Source organism: Schistocerca americana, chromosome 5 (genome assembly GCF_021461395.2).
Source record: "Schistocerca americana isolate TAMUIC-IGC-003095 chromosome 5, iqSchAmer2.1, whole genome shotgun sequence".
Lineage (NCBI taxonomy): Eukaryota > Metazoa > Arthropoda > Insecta > Orthoptera > Acrididae > Schistocerca > Schistocerca americana.
The window spans coordinates 181,401,237-181,419,855 of record NC_060123.1 but is presented as its reverse complement, the minus strand read 5'-3'; the positions used below and the strand labels follow the sequence as shown (position 1 = coordinate 181,419,855).

The following is an 18,619-nucleotide window of genomic DNA, read 5'->3' as shown; positions in this document are numbered from 1 at the left end:
GTGGGTCTTTGGAATGAAAAGTATGTTTAATCAAACTGAATCAATGCTTTACAACTGACTCAAATTCCAGAAGTGTGTGATGCCATTTTAAGGAAGACACAATTGCTAGGAGGCACACTTTCAAGAATAATACATGTTCCCTCACATATCTCTACTTGTGATATGAGCCTACAGTGACAACCACAGGGTCCTCTGAGCAGCAAACTGTTGTCTAAGTGGTAGCACTCTTCAAATATCACACATCCTTTCATGTTTCTAATGTCTCTGTTTTGGTCACAGGTCACATGTCTTTGCGACATGATGCAAAACCTCTTTGCTGTGATGGCGGCCACACTCTCTATGTGGGAAGTACTTGTGCCCCACCTCCCAAGTGTGTGAACTGTTCTGCCGACATTCTCCTTGCTCATCAGATTGCCAGACCTATAAAAAGGAAAGGAAGATTCAGAAATTCAAAAAACTCTACCATTTATCCTACTCAGAGGTCTGACAGAAATTTGACTGTTTTTCTTTAACGTCTACCTTTGCTTCTGTTGCGCCCTTACATGCTCCTCCCTCCAAATCTCCAACCTGTACCCCCTTTCCTTTCTTCCTCCTTGGCAGTTCCCATTCCCTCGCTTCATGGAACCACTCCTTCTCTTCAGCCAGGGATGGGGCTCCCTCTAGGGAACCCCCCTCCCCAACATCTCCAGGAAAAGAAGCGTGTTACTAGAGGTCAAAAGCAGGACACATGCTGTGTGAGACTCAAGGCCACTTGTTGTGTTTCAGGTCCTGATATCACTATGACTTGCTCTCATCCTTCGAAGGAGGAGGAGAAGAAGAAGAACATGCATAAGTATCAGGACAAGACCTCCCTGACATCCCATGGGGTGTCAGCCCAACACTGTCAGTCAGGGTCCAATCTTACATTAATGGAGTCAGGGTCCAATCTTACATTAACGGATGTCACTCCGTCCTTACCAGTGATGGACATTGATTCAGCACAAAGATGGTTTCTGGCCCATTTGATGTCCATCTGATGTCTTGTACTATTCTTCTCCAATGGAACTGTAATGGTTATTTTCATCACCTTTCTCTCTGCTCTGTAGCTTGTGTTGTGTAGCGAGAATCTCATTTGTCAACTCTCCATGGTTCCCAATCCTTCTGCTGGAACCCGGCAGGTCCGTAGTGACCATCTGATGGTGTCTGTGCATTGGTCTACACTGACGTGTTAGTTCCTGGATCCCTTTTCATACTGTGCTGGAAGCAGTGGACATTCGGCTCCATTTAGACTGTGCAGTAATGACATGCAATCTTTATTTCCCCCCAGACTGGTCTCCTACACTTCCTGCTTTTCTTGTCCTCCTTCAACAGCTCCCTCCTCCGTGTGGAGTGGCTGCACGGTTTGCGGCACCCTGTCATGGACTGTGCGGCCCCTCCCACCAGAGGTTTGAGTCCTCCCTCGGGCATGGGTGTGTATTTTGTTCTTAGCACAAATTCGTTTGAGTAGTGTGTAAGTCTAGGGACCAATTACCTCAGCAGCAATTCACACACATTTGAACAGCTCCTCCCCTCCTCCCCCTAACTTCTCCTTGGGGATTTTAACACCCATAACCCTTTTTGGGTGGTAGTGCAACCACTGATTGTGGCAAGATTGTTGAAGACTTGCTGGCAGTGCTTGATGTCTGCCTCCTCAACACTGGAGCCCCCACACCCTTTAGTGTGGCAGACAGCACTTTCACGGCCGTTGATCTTTCCATTTATAGCCCTAGATTCTTCCCCTCCATTCAATATCTTTTCTTCAGCATTACTTGCCTGAACACCCTTCCAGGTAGGCCTTTATTAATGCAAATTAGGATGGCTTTGCCTCGCCTGCCATCCCAGCTGTACCACCAAACAATGGTGTTCATAAGTCCATATGGAGTTTAACTGATGCCATCTTTTGGCAGCTGCTTTGGTGATTCCTTCCTCTTTGGGTTCTCCCCGACAGAAGACTGTCCTTTGGTGGACCCTCCAAGAATGCTGTGGCTATTAAATACCAGCATCGTGTCCTCCAAAGCTACAGACAGCATCCATCACTCAGCCACCTCCTGGCCTTTAAACAGCTTTATGCCTGGGCCTGTTATCTTAAAATGCCAGAAACAGATTTGTTGGGAGCGATACGTCACTGCCGTAGGGCCCCATATTCCCACTTTGCAGGTATGGGCAAAGATCAGGTGCAATTTTACCCGCCCTCATCCTACAGGTGCCTCAGGAATTTCCCTGAATGATGTTATCCTCACCAGTCTTGAAACTATTGCTGAGCATTTTGCTCAACATTTCACCAAGGCCTCAGCATCAGTCCGCTGTCTGCCCTGTTCCATCTTCTCAAACATCGCTTGGAACCACTCCCTTTAACTTTCATTCCTTGCACCTGGAGTGCATGGAAGTCACCAGCACCCTTGCTCTCTGCCCCAACACAGCTCCTGGACCAGACCTAGTGCACAACCAAATGCTTCAACACTTATCAGTGCCTAGCCAATGTCGTATACTTGCCCTTTTTAAACATCTCTGGAGTGAGGGGGAAGTCCCTTCCCAGTGATGAGAAAGTGTTATTATTGCACTTTTGAAATATGGTAAACAGCCTCTTCAGATGAACAGTTATTGTCCAATCAGTTTAACCAATGTCCTCTGCAAGTTACTTGAACGTCGAACGTCTGGTGTGTTGAAGGCTGTATTGGATCCTTGAATCTCGGAACCTTTTTGTTTCAACTCAGGATGGTTTTTGCTGAGGCCGCTCTACTGCAGATAATTCAGTCCAACCTGGAGTTTGCTATCCGAACAGCTTTTGCCCGACGTCAAGATCTTGTTGCAGTCTTCTTTGACCTGCATAAAGCTTATGATACCACATGGTACCACAATGTCCTTGCCACCCTACATGAGAAGGACTGCTGTGGCCTGCTCTCATTTTTTATCTGGAACTTTCTTTCATGTTGCACTTTTCAGGTACAGTTTGGTGCTTGCCATAGTGGGAGAATAGGGTTGAGTGTCCCTGTCTTTTTAGTGGCTATCAGTGGTCTGGTGGTGGCTGCGAGGCTTATTGTATCTCCCTCTTTGTATCCTGATGATTTTTGCATTTATTTTTGTACATCTGTGGATATTGCTGAATGCAGATTGCAAGGCGCAATACATTAAATGCAATCTTGAGCTCTCACTCGTGGCTTCCATTTTTCGGCTGGCAAGACCTGCATTATACGTTTCTGTCATGGCCATACAGCCCATCTTCATCTGCATCTGTACCTTGACACCCAGTCCCTCCATGTGGTGGACTCTCATAGTTTTTCGGGACTGCTCTTTGATGTCCAGTTGACATGGCTTCCTCATCTTTGTCAATTAAAGCAGACATGCTGGTTGCACGTGAATGCTCTTTGATGCCTCAGCAATACCAACTGTTGCACGACTGCTCTGCTCTGATACGGCTCAACACACCATTGATCTAGTCCTTTCTAGATTACAGGAGTATTGCAGAGAGCCTGACATCACCTTTGATGATATGATTCTGGACCCAAAACACCATTGTTGGGTACGGCTGGCAATTGCTGCCTTTCAGTCTAGCCCTGTGATCAGTCCCCTAGTGGAAACAGGGGTTCTACCATTGTGGGTTTTGTGCCGCCAACAGTTGATTGCTTATGCATTATGCATCTGTTGCTCTTTGGAGCACCCTTACTACTGCTTCCTCTTTTCTGATACAGAGATCCACCTCCCGCAGTGGCAGCCCAGGTCTGGGGTTACGATCAGCTTCCACATCTGGTCCCCTTTTTTCTGAACTCCAGATTTCCCTTCCACCACCTCTTCTCTGGGCCCACTCTCTTACACCTCTGTGATGCATCCCCCTCTACAGCTCTACACCATTATTGGCACAATTTATGGTGCAGTAGTAGTCTATACTGATGGTTTTACTCATGCTAGCTGGGGAGGTTTTTCAATGATGGAGATGTTTACAAAGTGGCTGTCAAATGGCTCCAAGACCAAGGAGTGGATTTTTAATGTTGTGGAACTGAAAGATTGATGGACATTCCACCCATTGTGTGAAGAGACTTGGTGACTGTGCTGGAAAATAGTGTCACGCATCTGTGCCACTAAATAAAAGTTATTTGGCCTGTCATAATAAAGTATAAGTCTTTGAACTTCCCTCATAATTTTATAATACAGTGATCATTTGTCGTCATTTACTTTAATTATTTAAGGGAGGAGTTGAGAAACAAACTTCCAGAATTTAAGTGAAATCATTTCTGTCCAGGTTAATGAACCATCATGGATAGTTATGAATTATTGTAATCTCTTCTTACTAGCAACATTTGTGTTACAGGAAAGAGTGGGCTGAGGCATCTTCAACTGTGGACTCCTGGATTTCACATCTGAATCAGATTAACTCATATCATCTGGAGGAGATAAATGGAAATTCTTCTCCAGAACTTCAGCTACTGCTTCGGTATAAAAAAAAATCATACTTTTTTTCCAGTGTGTGTGCATGGATAAAAAAGTATTTGAAGTCTGTCTCACTTATTGTTTTGTAATACAGGCAGCTGGATTTGTCAAGGGGTGAGCCAGACCAAATAAAACAGGTGTTTAAGTTTTCTATATGCAGCTCAGTACCTCTCAAAACACTTGAAGGAATGATGAAGGTGTTTCCCCAACCTTGCTCTTCAGTGGAGAGTATGCTGGAGGATCAACTAAATGAATCAATATCAGGACTCAGGTACACTCATTCATTTTATAATAGTGTGGAAATGTTAATACAACAGTTTAAATGATATGTTAAGTACATAGTTTCCAGAGCAAAGATGTTCATTAGATACTGTTTAATCCACAAATCAGGTAATTGTTCAGATCTGACTTGTTGCACTTTAGGCAGACACTCATATCCATTGAGAAAGTGTCAAGTTTGGTTTTGTTTTTCATAAAATGTAGCATTCAGATCTGAAAAAAAACTAGTATTTCAAATTCATATGATTACAATGTACCATATCCCTTGCAGTTGTGGCATGCCATATATTCGTCAGACCATCAGGACTGTGGAAGAACGACATATTGAGCGTGAGCATCATACACACTTATAACAGCCAAGCAAATCTAGTACTGTAAAACATTGCCTTGGTACTGGTCAGGAAGAAACTGAGTTTAGATTAGTTGGTAACATTATACAAATACTTTAGGAATAAAGGAGACAGCTCAGTTAATAGTAGAAGTGTTGAGTCATTACCAGGCACACAAAAAGGTACAAAAACATTGCTAGCTTTCGGATGACTCCGACACACACACACACACACACACACACACACACACACACACACACACACACACCCCTACCTCTGTAATTCCATTGTGCTGTGTGAGTGCTTTTTTTGGCTGGTGGACTAAGGTGACAGTGTTGGGTGATGTGGATAGAGGGAGAAAGAGGTGGGAAGCAGCACGCAAGGTTGGAGAGGGGTGGCTGGTGGTAAAGAGGGAGGTAGCACGTGCAAGATGTGCACGAGCCAGGAATGTGACAAATGGTCACCGTCGCTGGTTAGTTCATGCAGTGCGTGATGACAATGATAATGATGTGGAGGTGAGGATCAGGAAAGGGTGAGAGGACAGAGGAAGAGGAGATTGTTGGGTGGAGGGTGCAGATGCAGGGGATTGTTGGAGACTGAGGTCAAGAGGATTATGAAAATAAAAGATGTGATACAAGGATAGCTCCCATCTGCAAATCAAAAAGAAAAGCTGGTAATGGAGGGAAGAATCCAGATGGAGTGAGTTGTGAAGAAAGCCGTTGAAATTGAGCATCATGTTATAAGCAGCACGATCCACTGGGTGGTAAACTCTGGTCTTGGTCACAATTTGGCAATTGCCACTTGTTCTGGTGGACAGCTGGTTGGTGATCATGTCCACACAAAGTGCTCCACAGAAATTGCAGCAGAGCTGATAAATGACAAGCCGTCTTTTACAGGTTGCTCTGCCTCTGGCGGGATAGCATAAGCCTGTGACACTGTGACAGTCACTTGCTTTATTTCTTCGTTAATGTTCCTCGGTGTTGACGTACTGTGTTATGATACTGGCTGAAAAATGGGGCTGTGGAAGTTCAGTACTGACTACTGTAAATGATGTACCTGACAGGTGCACAGTTGCATTTCACAGTTTTTTACTTTCACTGTTCACAACCCCCCAATATACACAGTTAATATCGCTAGTTAACTATTGGCAAATTATGATAAGCCTCATTAATAATTTGCAAGCATACGTCAGCATACTGCTACAATAGTTTACTGTTGAGTATCTATGACCAGTGAAAGCCTAAACACTCAGTTCACACTTCTTGCAGAATAATACTGTACATATTGAACAGACACTGTCATTATTTTAATACATGGCCTAATTGTGTTACACTTATTTCACAGATAATTTTATGCATTGTTGTTGACCTAACTAATACGAGTGCCTCGTCTGAAACTTGACTGTGAACTGACTGTCTTGACCACCAAAAATCGGGCCCTTATATATCATCACAGTAATAAGTACTGGAAACTACACATTGCTTGATGTTTAATTTACAGAAATTACAATTAAAACTTGAGTAGTTAAATTATGAACAATACTTTTGACACAACTGATAATTACTTTGGAATTAATTAAGGGCTGGCTTTGTTAACATGTTTTCGAACAGAGCTAAATAAATACTTAAGGAAATCTAATGGGTGGTTTTTCCAAATGTTTATAATTAGTACAGAATTTATATTTGTTTATAAGTTAACAACAGAAATTAAGTTAAAAACAATTACTGATTTCATTCTATAACAAAAGACATTCACTAGGAACAGTCAAAATAAATTAGGAAATTAATGACATACACAAAACTAAGCACAAAATTAGATCTGGTACTATATTCTTTAAAACTGAGGGCCAACTTTTCTCTTTTATGAAAATGCAGATTATACTTATGTATGTTAATGATAATTAGTTAAAAATGAAAATATGAATTTATGGAGGCAGATGGTGAAACAAGAGGGGAAGTAAAAAGACCCCAGGTTTCTTTGTCACAACACGACTAGAGTAGGATGTGCTGGGTTGATGCATCACCCATATCTTTCACCTGGGTCTTTCACCAGGATATGGCTCATGTTGTAAGGGGTTAGGAGTAGGAGTAGAATAAGGTTGGCAGGATGGCGAAATACAACTTTCGGAGGGAAGGGAAGGATTGTGGATAAGGTGTTTCTCATTCCTGAGCATGATCAAAGCCCAGGTGAAGAACTTGATTCAGTTGTTCCAGTATAAGGTGATATTTGGTTGGGGAAGGGGCGGGCGGGTGCAGCGGGGCACACCGTTACAGCTGGTTCTTGGGGTTTGCGAGGATATGGCACAAGAAATCTGTTTGCTGGCTATACTTGCGGGTTAGTGCCTGTCTGTGAAGGCCTTTGTGAGAGCTTCAGCATACTGATCAAGGGATTTCTCATCTCTGCACATACACTGTCCAAGGGAGGCCAGACTAAATGGGAATGGTTTTGTGTGTGTGTGGATTGGGTGATAGCTGTCAAATTGCAGGTACTGTTGGTGGTTAGTGGCATTGATATGGATAGAGACATGAATGGAGCTACAGGAGAAGTAGAGGTCATTGTACAGGAAGATTGCACTCAGCGGGCTGAGCAGCACCAGATGAAGCCGATGTAATAGGTGGTTTTTCATCAATGAACCTGAGCCGAACAATGGTCATAATACTCTATCCTCATTCCTCACACCCTCAACAGCTTCTGTCCCATCTGCTTCAACTGTCCTCCTCAGCCCAACATGCCACCTTTCTGGACATTGACCTCCACCCTGCAGTTTCTGCTTCGTCCATCCTGTGACGGCCTCAATCCACACGTCCGTGTCATCACCATTGTGCACCACATGAACCCACTGGCTCTGGTGCTCATGTTTCATATTCATAGTCCATGCACCTGCTGCATCTCCCTCCCCCATTCCAGGGGGAGCCTGTAAATTTCTTTGCACATCACATACTCATTGCATTTGCGGCTTGAAGAGGGGTGTGCACCTGTTGAAATATTGTCAATGATACTATCCAGCTTCATTCCTGTAGTTGTTGGAACAACAGGACACATCATTTCTTAGTATTTGTTTCTGAATGTGAAGTGAGAATAATGTTCTTTTGAATTACAGTATCTTTTTATGTGCAGAAAATATTGTGTGGCAATATGGTGCCACTTGAACAAGGGGAAACAATTACAAAGGAAATTATTTATTTCTAATAGGATTTTTAAGTAAATTATGTGTTAAACTGTTTACACTAATTTTAAATTCTAAGTTAATGTACACAAGCTGCCAAATAGCTGAAAGACAGAGCTGAAAGAACATGCCAGTGAAAAACACAGGCTGTTCCACATGAACTTTATAAAACATAATGAATAAAAATTAGTTCTTTGCTTCATTGTTGGCACTTTACTTGAATGTTAATTCAGTTCTTCTTTCCTTCCTGTTGAAATCTTCAATTATATGCTGATAGAACTGTTCCTCACTTTTAGCTAATTTGAGTTGCAGCAGTTTCTTTTGTACATCTACATCTACATGATTACTCTGCTATTGACAATAAAGTGCCTGGCAGAGGGTTCAATGAACCACCTTCATGCTGTCTCTTTGCCGTTCCACTCTCGAATGACACGTGGGAAAAATGAGCACTTAAATTTTTCTGTGCGAGCCCTGATTTTTCTTATTGTATCGTGATGATCATTTCTCCCTATGTAGGTGGGTGCCAACAGAATGTTTTCGCAATCGGAGGAGAAAACTGGTGATTGAAATTTCATGAGAAGATCCTGTCGCAATGAAAAATGCCTTTGTTTTAATGATTGCCACTCCAATTCACATATCATGTCTGTGACACTATCTCCCCTATTTCACGATAATACAAAACGAGCTGCCCTTCTTTTTACTTTTTCGATGTCATCTGTCAGTCCCACGTGATGCTGATCCCACACCGCACAGCAATACTCCAGAATAGGGCGGACAAGCGTAATGTAAGCAGTCTCTTTGGTAGATGTGTTACACCTTCTAAGTGTTCTACCAATGAATCAGAATCACAGTCTTTGGTTTGCTCTACCCATAATATTATCTATGTGATCATTCCAGTTTAGGTTATTTGTAATTGTAATCCCTAAGTATTTAGTTGAATTTGCAGCCCTCAAATTTGTATGACTTATCGTGTAATCGAAATTTAGCTGATTTCTTTTAGTACTCACGTGAATAACCACACACTTTTCTTTATTCAGAGTCAATTGCCACTTTTCGCGCCATACAGATATCTTATCTAAAATGATTGCAAGTCGTTTTGATCATCTGATGACTTTACAAGACAGTAAATGACAGCATCATCTGCAAACAATCTAAGACTGCTACTCAGATTGTCTCCTATGTCGTTGATATAGATCAGGAACAATAGAGGGCCTATAACACTTCCTTGGGGAACGCCGGATATTACTTCTGTTTTATTCGATGACTTTCCGTCTATTACTACAAACTGTGACCTTTCTGACAGGAAATCACGAATCCAGTCGCACAACTGAGGTGATACTCTGTAGGCACACAGTTTAGTTAGAAGACGCTTGTGAGGAACCGGTTCAATCCCGTCTCCAGCCATCCTGATTTAGGTTTTCCGTGATGTCCGTAAATCGTTTCAGGCAAATGCTGGGATGGTTCCTTTGAAAGGGCACAGCCAATTTCCTTCCCAATCCTTCCCTAACCCGAGCTTGCACTCCGTTTCTAATGACCTCGTCGTCTACGGGACGTTAAACACTAACCACCACCACTTGTGAGGAACGGTGTCGAAAGCCTTTTGGAAATCTAAAAATATGGAATCAATTTGACATCCCCTGTCAATAGCACTTATTACTTCATGAGTATAAAGAGCTAGTTGTGTTTCACAAGAACGATATTTTCTGAATCCTTGTTGACTATATATCAATAAATCATTTTCTTCGAGTTACTTCATAATTTTCGAAAACAGTATATGTTCTAAACCCTACTGCAAATTGACGTTAGTAATACAGGTCTGTAATTCAGCATATTACTCGTACTTCCCATTTTGGGTATTGGTGTGACTTGAGCAATTTTCCAGTCTTTAGGTACAGATCTTTCTGTGAGCGAGTGGTTGTATATAACAGCTAAATATGGAGCTATTTTATTAGCATACTGTTAGAGAAACCTGGCTGATATACAATCTGGACTGGAGGCCTTGGCTTTATTAAGTGATTTAAGCTGCTTTGTTACACCGAGGATATCTACTTCTATGTTTCTGATCTTGGCACTTGTTCTTGATTGGAATTCAGGAATATTTACTTCATTGTCTTTGGTGAAGGAGTTTCGGAAAACCGTGTTTAATAACTCTGCTTTAGTGGCACTGTCATCAATGACTTCACCGTTGTTATCGCGCAGTGAAGGTATTGATTGCGTCTTGCCATTGGTGTGCTTTATGTATGACCAGAATCTCTTTGGGTTTTCTGACAAATTTCGAGACAGAGTTTCATTGTGGAAATTATTAAAAGCGTCTCACATTGAAGTACGCGCTATATTTTGAACTTCTGTAAAACTTTGCCAATCTTGGAGATTTTGCGTTCTTTTAAATTTGGCATGCTTTTTTTCCTTGCTTCTGCAACAACAATCTGACCCGTTTTGTATACCATGGGGGATCAGTACCATCACTTATTAATTTATGTGGTATATACCTCTCAATTGCTGTTGATACTCTCTCTTTGAAAACATTCCACAACTTTTCTACACTTACATGGTCAGATCAGAAGGAGTGAAGACCGTCTCTTAAAAAGGCGTTAAGAGCATTTTTATCAACTTTCTTTAAATAGATATACTTTGCGTTTCTTTTTGATGGTTGTAGGTGATACAGTATTCAGCCTAGCAGCAACTGCCTTGTGGTCGCTAATCCCTGTATTTGTCACAACACTCACTATTTGTCCAGAATTATTTGTTTCTAAAAGGTCAAATATGCTTTCACAATCATTTACGCTTTGAGTTGGCTCATGAACTAATTATTAAAAATAATTTTCAGAGAAAGTATTCAGTACAATTTCGGATGATGATTTATGCTTGCCACCGGCTTTAAATGTATAATTTTTCCATCATATTGAGGGTAGATTGAAGTCACCACTGACCATAATTGTATGAGCAGAGTACTTATTTGAAATGAGACTCAAGTTTTCTTTGAACTGTTCAGCAACTATGTCTTCTGAGTCGGGAGATTGGTAAAACGATCCAATTAATAGTTTAGTCTGATTGTCAGGTATAACCTCTACCCATACTATTTCACATGAACTACCTACTTCAATTTTGCTACAAGGCAAACTACTTCTGACAGCAATAAATACTTCACCACTTTTTCTGTCGACAATACTGGCAGCTTTGAGTGTGTTTTTTAGCCTTGGGAGTTCCTGTAGTTGCTACGAATTCTGCGAAGTGCAGAAAAAGACATTCAGCAGTTGCACTGGTTACAGGTATTACTAACTCAAGGGTACAGAGCTTATAAAGTTCAGTGAACGCAGAGGATAACTAACCAATACTCCGTGGGTAGGAAAGAAGCTGGTGCCGTTCCATAGAAAGGCATTCCTCTGTCAAATAAACCACTGTGAATGTGTATTTGATACAACCAAAATCATAATGTTGCTCATAACTATCTTTTAGTGAGCAAATATCTTCCTCAGGAAAATTTCTTCTGTTTTGCTCTCGAGTTTTTCAAGCCCTTCAAACCAAACCTCCAGCTGCTGATTTATCATGACATAAATTTCATAGTGTAGACATTGATGATAGGTTGTGGGGTCAGATTCTTGATAGTAACAGCTTCTCTTGAGCCCTTTGCAGATTTCTTCACAACTGGACCAAACTGTATCAAGTCCAACTCTTTTCTTGTGAACATACAATTTAGTTTCTGCTATCTTAGCCATACAAAAGTTTACAGAAAGTATTTTAGTTTGCATAATGTCAAAAAGATTATCAGTCATCCCAGATACTTCACCAAATATCTGAAGTAAGAACTGCAACTCAAATTCTCGAAGAACATTGCTGAAACCTCGAGCTTTGGTATACGTATCACTATCCCATTCATCAGGATTGTCAAGAATGCTATCAGACAATTTTAAAATATAGGTAATATATTCCTTTACCATTTTGACTAAATGTTCATCATAGTTCCATGCATGGGACATAGCTATTGGAAATTTTTTATAACAGCCCTTTTGTTAAAAATATCAAGAAAACCAAAAAATCTTTCTGGAACTTCACCACTAACGGAAATGTACCTCAGGCATGGTAGAGAGCTGAATGTGCTTTGATAAATCACTGGTTTTATCCACAATGATTACAGTTAAGGTTAATTACTTACCTGTTTCGTGTTTTTTTTTCCCCCCCCAGCAGAATATAGTGGTAAAACCTATTAGGTCATTTTGGATATGACTGGACAGTCCAGAGAACACTGTTGCTGACTGTAGATGGGCCCAACATTCCGCCGTATCTGCTTAGAAGCAAAACTAATTCAACACAGTTTGTACAATTTGCAGAATTCTGAAGGCATGTGAGCAGAAGAGATGTCGCAAAGGGATGAAGTTTCTCTTCTACTGTGATCCTCTTAGCTATAGCTTTATTTATGTCATTCAGCAAATATACTCAGCAGAGAAAATTCTCCAGATTATAAAACCACATCCTCCTGACACAAAACCGTGCACAATATTGCGTCCTGCTCAGCACCAGGTGTCAAGGAATGAGGAAATGAGTGAGCTGCTTTAACAACCAAGGATGTGAGAGACAATGATCTGTAGCCTACTGAAAGTAAAATCAAGGATTTTTTTGGCAATCAACCAGCTATATGTTTTTACTGCTACACTTTAACATCAGTGATGTATGTGAAGTTTTATAAATTTTAGTAGAATATTTGAAAATATTGAATCACAATCACCTCCATGTATATATTTCTACGTGCCCTACATTCTTTCATCAAAATAATCAACATATTATTATAATTTCTGGTGACAGAATGAAAGTAAAAGCCATAGAAAATGTTTTGAGACAAATCAGAACTTCTTTAAAAAAGTGATGTTGTTTCCCTCTATAGTATTTAGTTATTGTTACCTTCACATTAATTTTCTGTTACTGTGAATCTACATCATCATTTGCTCTTTTTGTGTAATTTTTACTGACTTGATGTATTTTAAACTGTCGTACACCCTTCAGGTTGACTTGGTGGAGGGATGGGGATTGGGCCACTTGTTTGTCCTATTTCGCTTTTCTACATACTATTCAGTCCCACTTGTAAGTTACAATTTTTTGCTGCCACAGCAAATATTACCAATTATATTTTTAGCCATTTGCTGCACTTGCAGTGATGGATTTCATTACAAATGACCAATCTAAAGCTCATGAAACAGACGTGCTTGATAAAGGGTGACCAGTCCTTCAATGTTGTCTGTCTCTTGGAATATGATGAAGCAAACTAGGATATTTTTACTTCCCCTCTTGTTTTGCCATGTGCCTCCTTAAAATTAATTTCTTCACTTTTAACTAATTACCATTAACATATGTGAGTATAATCTGCATTTGGCCCTCATTTTAAAGAATATAACTCCAGATCTAATTTTGTGTTTAGTTTTATATATGTAATTGATTTTCTAATTTATTTTGACTATTCCTAGTTAGTATCTTTTGTTATAGGGTGAAATCAGTAATTGTTTCGTAACTTAAATTCTATTGTTGACATATAAACAAATATAAATTCTGTACTAATTATAAACGTTTGGAGGAACAACTAATAGTATTCATAATGGATCTATTTGGCTCTATTCGGACACATGTTAACAAAGCCGGCTCTCAATTAATTCAAAAGTAATTAACAATTTTGTCCAAAGTATTGTTTGCATACTTATATTTGTTAATTTTGTAATTTTAACAAATAATTTGGCCTGACTCTTGTAGTAGGAGAAACTGTTAAAAAGATGGAGTTTTTTGACGTATTCAGTTAATTTAATGAGTTAAGTTTTAATTGTAATTTCTATAAATTAAACATTGAACAATGTGAAGTTTCAGTTCCTATTATTGTGAGGATATATAAGGGGCTGATTTTTGGTCAGGAGACAGTCAGTCCACGACAGAGTTTCAGATGAGGAACCTGTATTGGTTAGATCAACAACAATGCATCCGTGAAATAAGTGTAACACAATTAGGCCATGTGTTGAAACAATGACAGTGTCTGCTCCATATGTACCGTTCTATTCTTCAAGAACTGTGAACTTTGTGGTTAGGTTTTTACTACTCATAGATCTTCAACAGTAAACTATTGTAGCAGTATATGGAGGTTCGCCTGCAAACTATTACTGAGGCTTACAGAAAAGTACAACAATAGTGCACTGCTCATATGTAAATGTGTATTATTGGGGGTTGAGAACAGTGAAAGTAAAGTACTATGAAACGCAAATGTGCACCTGTTGCCTACATCATTTAAAGTAGTCAGTGTTGTACTTCCACACTCCATTTTTCAGCCAGTGTAGCAACGCAGTAAGTCGACACCAAGGATGATCAATGAAAATATAAAGAAGGTGAACCATCACAGCTAGATTAATTGTTTTCTTATTGGTATAACTAAAATATTAAAATGTAGTGGTAATTGTGGGTCCTTTCTTGTAGACTGGTGCAGTCAGAGATGATGAATGAATGCATTAAGTAAATGTTTTCCAGTCAGTAGAATCTACAAAACACTCATTTACAGCTGCCATAACGCTTTCCAATCACAAATTCCTGTAGGTTCCAAAATTGTAAAATAGGGTGGATTTTTTCAATAATTTATGCTACATATTCATCAGTTTTCCCAGAATTTCTATGTAGGTATTTTCTTTTGAGGCCCAGGTCTCTTAAGTATTGTTTCAAACTGTTGGTCTGAAAGTCTTGTTTAGTATTATTTTCCAGTTACTGTTTTATTATTTAAAAGGTAACTGATTGGAGCAGTCCTTTCTGAAACTCTCAAAATTCTAACTACTATCTTTCTGGCAGATGGAATCAACTTTTCCTCTTAGTACAGCCTCCACTTTACACTGACACCTTGGTTTGTTACTTAGTTCCTGACACGAGGAGATGGATACCATGTCTCATACACAGTAACAAATCACCACACAAAATCAGCTTGATTCCTTTTAAAATATTCAAAACATTGATAAGAGATGTGATTTTGTATTTTCTTTTGGCAAATATTCAAGAAATGCAACACCCATATTGTACAAGAATTTCCCATAGCTAATCTTCCATGTAAAATTTACCACTTTTTTGCAGATATGACTGTGACAAAGACTATTTTTAGTTAAAAATGGTCCACCATTTTGTTACTTTCATTTATTTGTTCGCTGGTGCTGAATTTTGACATACTGTATAGGTACTATAGCAGGTTGTGTTACATCTGTTATTACAAATTTTAACTGATAGCACATGTACTTTGCTCAATAAAATAAGGACTGTAACCTGCTGTATTATGTTAACTTCAGTAAACAACTATGTTTCTTATCGTAATATGCTAGTGTGCTCTCCAATACCATATTGCACACTTTCCTGATGAAGCAGTTGGGTCAGAGTGTGGTGAGAGGAGGGGTGGACAGCAAAAGCAGAGGCGATGTGAGCAGAGGGAGGTGGGGAGGGTGTGTGCAGGGAAGAGGTAACTGATATGTGCAATGTATGTGACATACATGTACGTGAGAAAAGCCTCTGATAAAGCTTGTGTGCGTGTGTGTGTGTGTGTGTGTGTGTGTGTGTGTGTGTGTGTGTGTGTGTGTGTGTGTGTGTTCCACATTTCCTTCTAAACCTTTCAATCAGATTGGTACACATAATATTTATTGATCGGTGGAAAGTTCTAGCACTAAGGTAAAAGCCATCTCCCATTGGGGTGGGGATGGGAATAAAAACTGGATGACATACGAGATGGACAGAGAGAGAGGGGAGGAATAGATGGGTGCCAGTATATGTGACATACATCTATACGAGCAAACCCTTGCGTGAAAAGCTAGTAAATAAATATATATTTTACTTTTTTTTCAGATTATTATTTATGTGCATCTCTTATAGAGATGTCAAAATTATTTTCCATAGACCATTAACATTGTGTTTTCCAAATATGAACTTATATTTGTCTAAGTCTTGAGTGTAGGTATCTGTTTCCTCTTTATTGAATGTAAGAAACTAATTTCTAAGGCTTGGAAAAATCACATGTAAAGCGCAGTAAGTACCTTCCTCCATTCAATGAAGGAAATTCCATGAGACCACAAATGTCAGCATGAATAACTGCACAGAGATCCTTACTTTGACTTCGTGAAGTAAAATTACTTCTTTGTTACTAACTCTCTGCTCTCATTTGACATAATTCTTTGTCAACAACAACAACACCATTTTGTGTTAAAACTTCGTATTTTTCCTGATATTCTGTTGTTGTTGTTGTGGTGGTGGTGGTGGTGGTGGTGGTGGTCTTCATTCCAGAGACTGGTTTGATGCATCTCTATGCTACTCTAAACTGAGCAAGCTTCTTCATCTCCCAGTACCTACTGCAAACTACATCCTTATGAATGTGCTTAGTGTATTCATCTCTTAGTCTCCCTCTTCAATTTTTACCCTCTGCACTGCCCTCCAATACTAAATTGGTGATCCCTTGATGTCTTAGAACATGTCCTACTAACCGATCCCTTCTTCTAATAAAGTTGTGCCACAAATACCTCTTCTCCCCAATTCTATTCAGCACCTCCTCATTAGTTATGTGATCTACCCATCTAATCTTCAGTATTCTTCTGTAGTACCACATTTCAAAAGCTTCTATTCTCCTCTTGTCTAAACTATTTATCGTCCATGTTTCACTTCCATACATAGCTACACTCCACACACATACTTTCAGAAACGGCTTCCTCACACTTAAATCTATACTCAGTGTTAACAAATTTCTCTTCTTCAGAAATGCTTTCCTATTGCCAGTCTACATTTTATATCCTCTCTACTACGACCATCATCAGTTATTTTGCTCCCCAAACAGCAAAACTCATCTTCTACTGTGTCTCGTTTCCCAATCTAATTCCCTCAGCATCACCAGATTTAATTCGACAAGATTCCATTATCCTCGTTTTGCTTTTGTTGATGTTCATCTTATATCGTCCTTTCCAGACACCGTCCATGCCGTTCAACTGCTCTTCCAGGTCCTTTGGTGTCTCTGACAGAATTACGATGTCATTGGCAAACCTCAACATTTTTATTTCTTCTCCATGGATTTTAATTCCTATTACAAATTTGTCTTTTGTTTCCTTTACTGATTGCTCAATATACAGACTGAATAACGTCGGGGATAGACTGCAACCCTGTCTCAATCCCTTCTCAACCACTGCTTCCCTTTCATGCCCCTCAACTCTTATAACTGCCATCTGGTCTCTGTACGAATTGTAAATAGCCTTTCGCTCCCTGTATTTTACCCCTTCCGCCTTCAGCGTTTTAAAGAGAGTATTCCAGTTAACATTGTCATAAGCTTTCTCTAAGTCAACAAATGCTAGAAAGATAGGTTTGCCTTTCCTTAATCTATCTTCTAAAATAAGTCGTAGGGTCAGTATTGCCTCATGTGTTCCAACATTTCTACGGAATCCAAACTGATCTTCCCCAAGGTCAGCTTCTACCAGTTTGTCTATTCGTCTGTAAAGAATTCGTGTTAGTATTTTGCAGCTGTGACTTACTAAACTGATAGTTCAGTAATTTTCGCATTGTCAACACCTGCTTTCTTTGGCATTGGAATTATTATATTCTTCTTGAAGTCTGAGGGTATTTCGCCTGCCTCATACGTCTTGCTCACCAGATGGTAGAGTTTTGCCAAGGCTGGCTCTCCCAACGCTATAAGTAGTTCTAATAAAATGTTGTCTACTCCCAGGGGCCTTGTTTCGACTTAGGTCTTTCATTGCTCTGTCAATTTCTTCACGCAGTGTCATATCTCCCATTTCATCTTCCTCTACGTCCTCTTCCATTTCCATAATATTGTCCTCAAGTACATTGCTCTTTATAGACCCTCTATCGCTATATACTGCTTCCAGCTTTCTGCTTAGAACTGGTTTTCCATCTGAGCCCTTGATATTCATACAAGTGGTTCTCTTTTGACCAGAGTTCTTTTTAATTTTCCTGTAGGCAGTATCTGTCTTACCCCTAGTGATACATGCCTCTACATCCTTGCATTTGTCCTGTAGCCATCCCTGCTTAACGATTTTGGGCTTCCTGTTGATCTCATTTTAGAGATGTTTGTATTCCTTTTTGCCTGCCTCATTTGCTGCATTTTTACATTTTCTCCTTTTATCAATTAAATTCAATATCTCCTGTGTTACCCAAGGATTTCTACTAACCTTCATCTTTCACCTAGTTGATCCTCTGCTGCTTTTACTATTTCATCTCTCAAAGGTACCCATTCTTCTTCTTCTCCTTCTTCTTCTTCTTCTGTATTTCTTTCCCCCATTCTTGTCAATCATTCCCTAATGCTCTCTCTGAAACTCTCTACAACCTCTGGCTCTTTCAGTTTATCCAGGTCCCATCTTCTTAAATTCCCACCTTTCTGCAATTTCTTCAGTTTTAATCTACAGTTCATAACCAA

At 39.8% G+C, this 18,619-nt stretch overlaps 1 protein-coding gene across 2 annotated transcripts in view; it reads left to right on the top strand.

Moving 5' to 3' along the window:
• The window catches only part of LOC124615599 (neuroblastoma-amplified sequence-like), a 414,306-nt gene that overhangs the window by 337,980 nt on the left and 57,707 nt on the right, over positions 1 to 18,619 (top strand). For both annotated transcript variants that reach the window (XM_047143590.1, XM_047143589.1), the window contains exons 35-36: positions 4,325 to 4,447; positions 4,538 to 4,714. In XM_047143590.1, the coding sequence (XP_046999546.1) occupies positions 4,325 to 4,447; positions 4,538 to 4,714 (300 nt within the window). The remainder of the gene's footprint in view (positions 1 to 4,324; positions 4,448 to 4,537; positions 4,715 to 18,619) is intronic.